At 41.2% G+C, this 10,584-nt stretch overlaps 1 protein-coding gene across 2 annotated transcripts in view; it reads left to right on the top strand.

Moving 5' to 3' along the window:
• The window catches only part of SLC8A1 (solute carrier family 8 member A1), a 315,793-nt gene that overhangs the window by 23,072 nt on the left and 282,137 nt on the right, over nt 1–10,584 (top strand). For both annotated transcript variants that reach the window (XM_018558827.1, XM_018558826.1), the window contains exon 2: nt 3,776–5,612. In XM_018558827.1, coding sequence (XP_018414329.1) covers nt 3,811–5,612 — 1,802 coding nt within the window. In that variant the 5' untranslated portion in view covers nt 3,776–3,810. The remainder of the gene's footprint in view (nt 1–3,775; nt 5,613–10,584) is intronic.

Here is a 10,584-nt window from a genome sequence, read left to right as displayed (position 1 = left end):
GGGTCCGTAGTGTAACTCAGAGGTCAGTAGTAAGTAATGCAGAGTGCAGAGGTCAGTAGTATATACTCCAGAGTTCAGAGGTCAATATCATGTACTGCAGAGTTCAGATGTCAGTAGTATGTAATGCAGAGCGTGGAGGTCAGGAGTAAGTAACAAAGAGTGCAGGGGTCAGCAGTATATAATGCAGAGTGGACAGGACAGGAGGTAACGCAGACTGCAGAGGTCAGTTATAAGTTATCCCCCCTCCTTTTGTAAAGTTCACTCACCAGACCTCAGATGCAGCAGCGCCAGACAATGTGTGAGAAAAGTCCTGCAAGTTCTCCCCTCGCCTGTATCATATGAGCCGAGGAGGAGACTAGGACTTCTCTCTGCTCTGGAATACCTATTGCTGCTCTAATCTAAAGTCTGAGAGGCGAGGACCACTTCGGAAAGAGGGCGTCACGGTGGGGTTGCGATCTACCCAACACGTGGCCTCATTCAGTAGATGAACCCTTTCTTTTTAGAACAATTGTAAACTCAATCACTAAAATCTCATATAAACTTTAACATGTTAATGTAATTTAAAAAGCAATTTTTGGTATGTGTAAACCTTCAGCTTTGCAAAAGTCCTTGTTCAGAAACTTCCTGTTGTAGGGTGACAACATTCTGTCACTGTCTCCTTATTGTTCTCCTGAGTTGTCATCCTTGTCAATAATACTTCCAATGGAGACTACAAGTAGTCTTTTAACAAACCATAATTATCCAGTCATGGTTCACCATTATCACCATCAAGAAACTTATCCTACAAAATGCTGAGCAGCCTTAACTGTAGTGCATGTAGACCGGAAGTGGTTACAAAGAGGCTGCAGGTCATCAGCAATCCTGAGATGCAGCAAAGGATGAAAAACAATTGTATTTTAAAAATAACATTTGTTTATGATGCACAGTGCTTTAGCAAAGGGAATACCATATATTTAGGGTTTACATCTACGTGTTTTGTTCCTTTTTAAACAGGTATGTTATTGTAAGATTTGCAATATTAATTCTGAAAACACCGCATATTCATTTTCTAGCTGCGTAATGTTTTCAAACCGAAATATTTAGTTGTGGTTCTCTTAGCCTGCATGTTTAATGAAATCACTTTTTCATGTTTAGATGTACACAAGGGAAAATCCAATAATACTTTGCTATTGTCAGTGTGAAAATATTTCTCTGTGTGAATATAATTTATTTTGCCATTTCTTATATCAAACAAATTTTAAACCTGAATAATGTGGGTAGCAATTACAATATAATTGCTTTTGTTTGCTTTGGTATGTTGTGGTTTATGGTCAAAATTAAATAAGGTTTTTTTTTTTTTTTTTTAATAAGGCCAAAAACAATATGCATTCTGCAGTAATCTATAAGAGCCCATCAGTAGTCATCTTTTATTTTTCTTAATGATTATCATCATCATTATTATGTGCTTTTTTTTATTACAAAAACCTTAAAGGAGAACTATGGGGTCAAGGCTTTTCCCCATAGTTCTCCTTAGGGTAACGGGAGGACACAAACTAGCATCCTCCTTTCACCCTAGGCTCAGTATACCGCAAGCTACAGCTCGCTGTATACTGATATGCTGCAGCTGAAGCGGATCCCGACAATTATGTCTGGATCCGCCCAGCTGCGTGAGTGACAGCTGGCTCTGCCTGTCTAGAGGCAGAGCCAGCTATACCCGCCCCCTCCCCCATCCGATCCGCCAGTCAGTGCTGGCGGATCGGAGGGGGGAATTCAGCCCCTCCCCTGTCACAGCAGAGGGCTGTGACAGGATCGAGAGGTGAGCGAACGCTGGTATGTGTTCGCTCACCTCCCGATCTACTGAACCGACCTGTGACAGTCTCATTGTCACAGGTCGGCTAGAACTATGAGGTGAGTGAAAAGCACTCACCTCATAGTTCTCCTTTAATGAATGTTAAATGATAATGAAACTGAATGCGATCTTAAAGCCACACTGCTAGGAAAAAAAGAAAATTGAAAAAATTAACTTATACTCATCTTGCCAGAGTTCACTCGCCACTTTTTTCCCTGTTACAACAATATCTGACACTTTTGGGTATGTGAGAACATGTGATCTCCTCTCCAGTGGCAATGCTCGGCTTAGCAGCCAATTGCTAGGCCTAAATACTGTCAAATGACTGAGGGAGTGACGTCACCACTCCACCTAGTTGCGGGCACCAGTAATTTCTAGGGATGCACCGAAATTTCGACCGCCAAAACATATTAGCCGAAAATGTCTATTTGAGCAAAATGGCGAAAGTGCCCTCTTTCGGCCAAAATTGCTGTGCATCTATGGTTTCTCTCCTCCTCCTTTCTCACAGAGGGAACACAGTGCAGCATGCAGCAGGGAGGAGAGAAACTGTCAGGAGGTCGAGTGGCGCGGGGAGGAGAGTGCTGTCATCTGTGTGTCACAGGAAGCTAAGCTCTCCTCCGCGCACCGCCCCTTTCAACCTCCTGTGACAGATCAGGATGGAAAGCAGTGTGGGGATGGAGACAGATGAGGGGGAGGAGTCAGCTGTCTATATAGACCGAGCTCTCCTCCCGCACCACCCTCTCAGCCTCCTGTGACAGCCGATCCAGGATGTAAAGCGGTATACAAATAGTCAGCAAACAGTGATCACCGAACGTTTGTAAATGACTGGACATAGTATGAGCTCCTATGTACCAGTTTCGTATGAATAGGAAGTGATCTTCATCACTTCCTGTTCATTCATGATCGTGTACGTAGTAAAAATACCATCTCCACAATCTAGGAATGAACAGGAACAATCAGTATAGAGGCTTCTGTTCATTCATAACAGGGGATGCAGAAAAAGAGATTGAGGACTCTGTTTCCTCAATCTCTTTTTCTATTTTAAAAGGGAAATATCAGGGGTCTCTTTAGAAGAAGTCCCCAGCAGTAAAGTAAAAAAATAAAGATATTTAATATAAATAAATGAAATATGAAAAAATGTAAAAGTTTAAAAAAAGAAAATATATTGAATTTTTGTTTAAACGGTTAGAAAAAATTATAATTTTGGTTTCGGCATGACATTTTTTATTTTCGTTTTAAAATTTCATTTTGGTGCACCTATAGTAATTCCAATACCAGCTGCAGTGTAGGAAGGAGCAGCAAGAGAAAGTGGGCAAGGTGAATATAAGGGGGTCAGTAGGGGGGCCATTTAGATACTGTGACTTTTCCCTGCACCGGCAAGAGTGAAAGTGTCTTGTTGTTTGTACTTACCAGCACCATCTCTGTTGAATCTCATCTTTACTCTCTTGCATAGCTGCACCCAGCACTAGAATCTTCTTCTCATCGGCAGCTGCTTATCTAGTGTGTCCCTTCAGAATTGCAAGGACATTCTAGTGAAGTGTTGGTGGGCTGGCATAGGACAATGCAAACATCTTGCACATGTGGATGTGTTGAATGCTTAAACTTCCAACAATGAGTGTAGATTTGCATGAGAGCAAAGACTGGATTTATGAGAGTCTCTGAACACAGTGCCACCTTAACGCACTTCTAGTAAACAAATGGGGCAAATTGGTCCTATTGGCCTACTGGTTACAAAGAGGGACAAGGGTCAAGCTACTTAAAGAGCTGTTTGGATAGCTAAAACCTAACGAAGGCCTTTGTACTCAACAGAATTTCAAAAACTGTAGTTTATATAAAAGGTAACAGATCCACAAGATTTATTTTTGGCATTTATTTTATGAAGACACTATTTATTAACTTACTATGGATTCAGTTTAATTTCTAACTATTTCTTTGTTGTCATTTCAGATTTTTAGACATTTGGAAGGACATCTGTTTTAGCCATGACCATGCTTGGATTAGGCAAAGTATTTCCCTTTCCTGCTGGATCTCACCTGCTCTCCCTTGTGCCTCTTTTGTGTCATGTGGGAACAATTTATGGTGAAACTACAGTGGCTCCAGAGACAGGAAATAGCTCTGCTAACTGTGAAGGATCCTATATTTGCAAGGAAGGTGTCATCTTACCAATTTGGGAACCACAGAATCCATCGTATGGCGATAAAATTGCGAGAGCTACAGTGTATTTTGTTGCCATGGTCTACATGTTCCTAGGGGTATCTATTGTTGCTGATCGTTTTATGTCCTCTATTGAAGTCATTACATCACAAGAAAAAGAGATAACCATCAAGAAAGCCAATGGTGAAACCACAAAGACAACAGTGAGGATATGGAATGAGACTGTTTCCAACTTGACCCTTATGGCTCTTGGCTCCTCCGCTCCTGAAATTCTTCTTTCTGTGATTGAAGTCTGTGGACATAATTTTCAGGCTGGGGACCTTGGTCCTAGTACCATCGTAGGCAGTGCTGCATTTAATATGTTCATAATCATTGCTCTCTGTGTCTATGTCGTTCCTGATGGGGAAATAAGGAAGATAAAACATCTCAGAGTCTTTTTCGTCACTGCTGCCTGGAGCATTTTTGCCTACGCTTGGCTCTATATGATCTTGTCTGTTATTTCCCCTGGTGTTGTTGAGGTCTGGGAAAGTTTGCTCACTTTTTTCTTCTTTCCAATTTGTGTCGTGTTTGCTTGGGTCGCAGACCGGCGGTTGTTGTTTTACAAGTATGTCTACAAAAGGTACCGTGCAGGAAAACAAAGAGGAATGATCATCGAGACAGAAGGCGATAGACCATCATCCAAAGCAGACATTGAGATGGATGGGAAGGTTCTCAACTCCCACACAGAAAACTTTCTTGATGGCTCATTAGTTCTGGAAGTTGATGAGAAGGACCATGATGATGATGAAGCCAGAAGGGATATGGCAAGGATCCTGAAGGAGCTGAAGCAAAAACACCCTGAGAAAGAAATGGAACAGTTGATTGAGTTGGCTAACTATCAAGTCTTGAGTCAACAACAAAAAAGCAGAGCATTTTATCGCATCCAGGCCACCCGTTTGATGACTGGTGCTGGCAATATATTAAAGAGACATGCAGCAGATCAAGCTAGAAAAGCGGTCAGCATGCAAGAGGTTAACAATGAAGTTATAGAAAATGATCCTGTCAGCAAGATTTACTTTGAGCAGTCCACTTACCAGTGCTTAGAGAACTGTGGAACAGTAGCTCTGACCATTGTTCGTAGAGGAGGTGATTTGACCAACACAGTATTTGTAGATTTTAGAACAGAAGATGGGACTGCCAATGCAGGCTCAGATTATGAATTTACTGAAGGGACTGTTGTTTTCAAACCTGGAGAGACCCAGAAAGAGGTCAGGGTTGGCATTATTGATGATGATATTTTTGAAGAAGATGAAAACTTCCTGGTCCACCTCAGCAATATTCGCGTTAACTCTGAGACAACAGAGGTGAACCTTGAATCTAATCATGTGACACCCCTTGCATCCCTTGGATCACCCTCTACAACCACAGTTACCATCTTTGATGATGATCATGCAGGCATCTTTACATTTGAGGAGGCAGTTACTCATATCAGTGAGAGCATTGGCACTATGGAAGTGAAAGTGTTGAGAACATCTGGAGCTCGAGGAACTGTTATTGTACCTTATAAAACTATTGAGGGCACCGCAAGAGGTGGAGGAGAAGACTTTGAGGATACATGTGGCCAGCTGGAGTTCCAAAATGATGAGATTGTGTAAGTACAACAGTCAAATTAAATCATTTTTAGAATTCTTATGCTATGAAACATGTTTGTTTAACTACAATGCTAGCAAACCATTTAGGATTAGACATGGTATTGTTTTAAGTTACATTAAATTAATGGATTCAAGTGTAAAATTAAGTTTAATCAAATGGTGTATAATTGCATTTTCTTTTGAGAAACAGGTTTGTTCAGCAGAATCTCAGGAATATTCTCATACTGTGAAACAGTTAACTGAAGTCAGTTTTATAGGTTTTTTTTTCATTCTGCCATACTGTGTATAATGTAATGAAGTCATTTGTTTCTTTTATACTATAACTTTATTTTAGATTGAAGTTGCAGGACACGTCTTCAAAAGTCTTATACCATAAAGTTTAGCATCTGACAGATCTTCAGCTTTTCATAGTCACGATTGACAATGCCCTACTCCCTCCGCTCTTTCATCATTTCCTATTTTCCAGCCAGCTAAGGGCTTGTTCACACCAGTAGCATTGGGCAACGCAAGAACAAGGTATTTTGCCTTGTGTCCTTTCGTTTCAGTTCACACCAATGCACTGTAAAAAAATAAATATATATCAGATGTTGCCTTTGTGCGCAGCGCGGAGCTTTCCAACGCACTGTAACATATCGCAATGTGCTGTGGGGCATAAGAATAAAATTGAGTTGGGAGAAAAAAAGAGAAACAAATTACAGCAGTTCATGTTTACAACGTATTGCAGTACAGGACGCTTTACACTGCACACCAACATGCATGTGCTTCCCGGCACACCAAAGTGCTGTGGTGTGAATAGGCCCTAAAACAATTTGGTAGGTGTATCAGAATTCGGGAACCACCTATTCTAAACACATTTAACCCTACCTCAAGAGCTTTTTTTTAGTTATTTATATGATGGACAGTTGGTTGGTAGCCCAGAAGTTTATTGTCCAAGTACTGTTTGGATTATATTGCATTCTTCCCCAAAACCGATAAGGTGACAGAGCATAGCACAATAAAAATGGCGTCCTTACTTTATTGATTTTTTTGTCTACTCTATGATAAGTAAATGAGACAAAATGTCTAGATTCACTCTTCTACACGATTTTAAATAAATGTTACCCCCACAAAATATTATTAAAAGGGTTATTAAACCCTCTGGTTTTTTTTGCATGCATCTACTGCTTGGCAAGCAGTAGATATATGCAAAAAGTGTAAAAAAAAACGCTTTGAAAAGGGTTAATACGTACCTGTGTCTTCCCCACAAGCTCCCGTCCGAAAATGTGAAAATTCTCGGGAGGCAGCAGAGCATCTTGGGGCGCGCGCATGCTCAGTTCACATTTTCGGCCGGGACGCGAGGAGAAACACAAGGTAAATCTATGGGCGGCGTGCACCCGCGTGCAGACACCGTGGGACAGGAAGTGCCAGCAAGGACAGAGGAGTCAGCGCTGAATCGGAGACCCGCAGCAGCCCTAGAGAGACAGATGAAAAGGACAGGAAAGAAGAAGAAGATCGGATTAAGGGCTTGTTCACACATTTTTCTGGTCCAGATCTGGAGCAGATCTGCAGACGCGGTGCTATGCGTGCAGTGCGTTATGAAGCGATTTTACCGCCTTCCAGGGGGAAAAATGTAGTGGGGCTGTCAGTATGTTAGCTGCAGTGCGGTGCGTTTTCGGCGCGTTTTGATGCGTTCATGCATTTCCAGACCGTATCCGGACCGGACAAAATGTGACATGCAGTATCTTCTCTGTCCGGACCGGAACGGACTGCGCATGTGAGAACTGTAGCCCATAACACATAGAGATACATTTTGGGTGTAGGAGCGCACGGTTCTGGTCCGGACACAATCCGGACGTCGTGTGAGCAAGCCCTAAGAAACATCATTTAAGGTAAGTGCTTTAATGAACATTAGGGGGAGGGAAAATTATTTGTGACTTTAATGTCACTTTAAACAGTTCCTCTTCATTATATATTGTCACATTGAAGAAAATGCTTACCCTCTACAGGCCATGGAAATAAACAGCTGCAGTCAATGTAGAGTTTTCATAGTATTTACAACTGATAATGAATCTTTCATGGTGTTAAGTGGTAGTTTAGGTATATCCCCAGGTATTATCTTTCTATTGCTCAGTGTGTCCTCTTGTACATACAAACCACTTGTAAGTCATACACTAATTGTAAGCACCAGCACTGGGTTTCTGATTTCTTACAGGTTAGTGAGCACATGCTGCCATGCTGTTGCTTAGAGGTGGAATTTGAAAAATAATTATTTATTAAAAGCCATTCCTTACGCAATGGAAAAGGGAATGTTATATTCACAATGAAGACAGTGAAGTTAACACTTAGCTTGATGTGTTTAGCCGTCGGAGGCATTCATTGCAAAAATCTTTTGGATGGTTTTTGAGGAACTCTGTTATGAAAATAATAAGCGTGCAAGCAAGAGTAGCTCCAAAAATACGCATTGCTCATGACATTTTGTGGGTGGTACAAGTATTTAAAGTGGAACACCGGCTGAAATGTTTGTTTAGGATAAGGTGTGGAAGCATTAGAACCTCTTATGACTTTTTATAAAAGGGGCCCCTATTTTCTTGTCCAGGGCCCTGGGTAGGGAGATTTCCCCTTTACCAAACTTTTGCCAAGAGAAACACGAGGGCTGTCAATGCTTACCTTGCCTGGAATGCCATTTGCCTGGCTTTCATATTGACCTGGTGGCTCCAAAATCGAAGTCACTGACCCAAAACAAGTATGCAGATCAAGAGTATTGACTTAACTCTGACTTCATTGGTTGCATGCTTGTCCAGGTCAGTGACCTGGCCTGGACAGACTACTGACCTTGAAAATAATGACAGCCAAAAGTAAAGTAGCATTTTCAGAAAGTCGTCAGCAATGGCAATCTACATATCTCTCTCACAGTCTCACTACAGGTTTTTTTGGGATCACAGGACTGGAAGAGAAGGAAGATCACTCCAACCGGGATTTCATAGCAGTTACAGATGCTCAGAACTTATGATTTTATTCCTCTCCCACTTGTTAGTTAGGCAAGAAGTAAGGGCAAATCTCCCCAAAAGGACAAATGAAACCTGAATGAAGTTTTAACCCATTCACAGCCTATCCAATCTTAAGAGAAAATGTTTTGGTTGGATTTCCAGTGTAACGGGGGAGTTACAGGGCTGCACTATGATGAGAAGTCCCCTACCCTCTGCCTGCATATGCTTTACAATGTATCAACAGCACACACATTTCTCGAAGAAGCTTAGGTAATGTTTTGTAGAAGCTCGTTAAGGGAGATGCGGCCCTCTCAATCATCATTACAACTGTATAATGCAAATAAGACAAAGCAAGTAGATATCACAAATGTGTGTATCACTAATTGATGCTGATTACTGTTCATCTGATGCTTTCTCTACTTGGTTATGTGATTTGTTGATCAGATGTAAGTATGTATTTGGCTAGGATTCCCAATAGTGATGTGACCTAACCGAGCACTGGCACCAATGATAGGGGGTGACATTGTACAAAAGTACAACTGACATTGTACTCTTTAATTGGCAGAGGTGTTAGATGTTAATTTGGTAGAATGGATGATGACAGTATGTTATTGTCACTGCTCCTCGCAGTGTTTTAATGTCATAGCTGAATAGGAGCTGTGAATTTAGGTGTCTGATGACCTGCCATAGGTGCAGATGATATAGTTCTGAAAATTTGCAAAAGAGCAGTCCTTTACATTGGTCTCAGAGGCGTTGGCCTCTGACATACTTTATGCAGTAGTTAGAAATCATAAAATCCAGGTCAGGATTTGAACTTGCAGCCTTGGCAACCTTTATGTCAACAGGCAGCTCTTGTGTCTTTCATCACTAAAAATCTGTCCATTTATGGCTGCTGACAGACAGCAAAAATCTGTAGGGCATCAAGCAAATTGTTAAAAATTAGAGCCTTTCCCATCAGCCAGTCAACAACGCTCAGTTAGTGCAGCAGTAAATAATTTGGCATTCAGCAGCAGGTGGATGGGGGGGATCATACTGGACCATCTGCGGTAGGCTGGTAGATGTTATCCGAGATGTTTCAACATAAAATCCTTAATTGGGCAAACTGTCACGTAGACCCTGAGTTCTGGCAATGTCTACCCAGATGCTGTCAGTTTTTAACAACATGACAAAGACTATTTGTGACATTCAAAATATTGAGGTTTGCTATTTTGCTGAGACCACACAAGATATGAAGACAATAGTGGCATTCGCTTGAAAAGTACAGTGTCCCAGACTTGTTCCTCTTCTTGCTTTTTTCTTATTTCTACGGCCAATACATTTCTGTTCTAAGAATTCACAATGGTTGCACAGTTTTCTTTCCATTACACCAAACTGTGACTTCTACATTCACATGGAGATCAACTGAAATCTTTTTTATGTTCATCTAATAAACCTCAACGCAACTCAGTTTCTGTGATGCTTGTTATTTTATCTTTATTACATTTGTCTGTCATTATGCCCATTCTTTCTCTGTGATTTACTTGTGTTCAAAATTTAAAGAGAAATATTAAGACTGCCATTGCTGATCATGGTCTCAAAATGCCTGGCTATATCAGGCTTTGTTACACAACTACTTTTGTACACAAAAGTGGCCACTTTGGCCAAAATGTTAACTGTATTAAAGGATCATTAAAAAGCTGGGTGTTATATGTGGCGGGTGGCTGCAAGTATGAAAATCTTACATTGTAGCATGCCGCCTCCTGCACACAATGCTGAGCTTCTGGCCACTGAAGAGAAGGGGAGATGTGACTCGAGCAGTACAGCTCTCCGGTCACATCACTTGCCCCTCCTCACTGTCCTCCATTCATAACATGTCTTACTCTATACAAAGCTACAAAATAGGGTTTGGCTTTATTTCTACTTTAAAAATGACTCTGGCAAAACGACCACTACACTGCAAGGGTTAAAGTGACATTAAACCCTCAGATTTTTTAACATAAAACAATACTGTAATGTGCGCCTTACT

The sequence above is a fragment of the Nanorana parkeri genome, unplaced genomic scaffold (assembly GCF_000935625.1).
Source record: "Nanorana parkeri isolate BGI_ZX_2015 unplaced genomic scaffold, ASM93562v1 scaffold361, whole genome shotgun sequence".
Lineage (NCBI taxonomy): Eukaryota > Metazoa > Chordata > Amphibia > Anura > Dicroglossidae > Nanorana > Nanorana parkeri.
The sequence above is the reverse complement of the archived record's forward strand: the minus strand, read 5'-3'. Positions and strand labels throughout refer to the sequence as shown.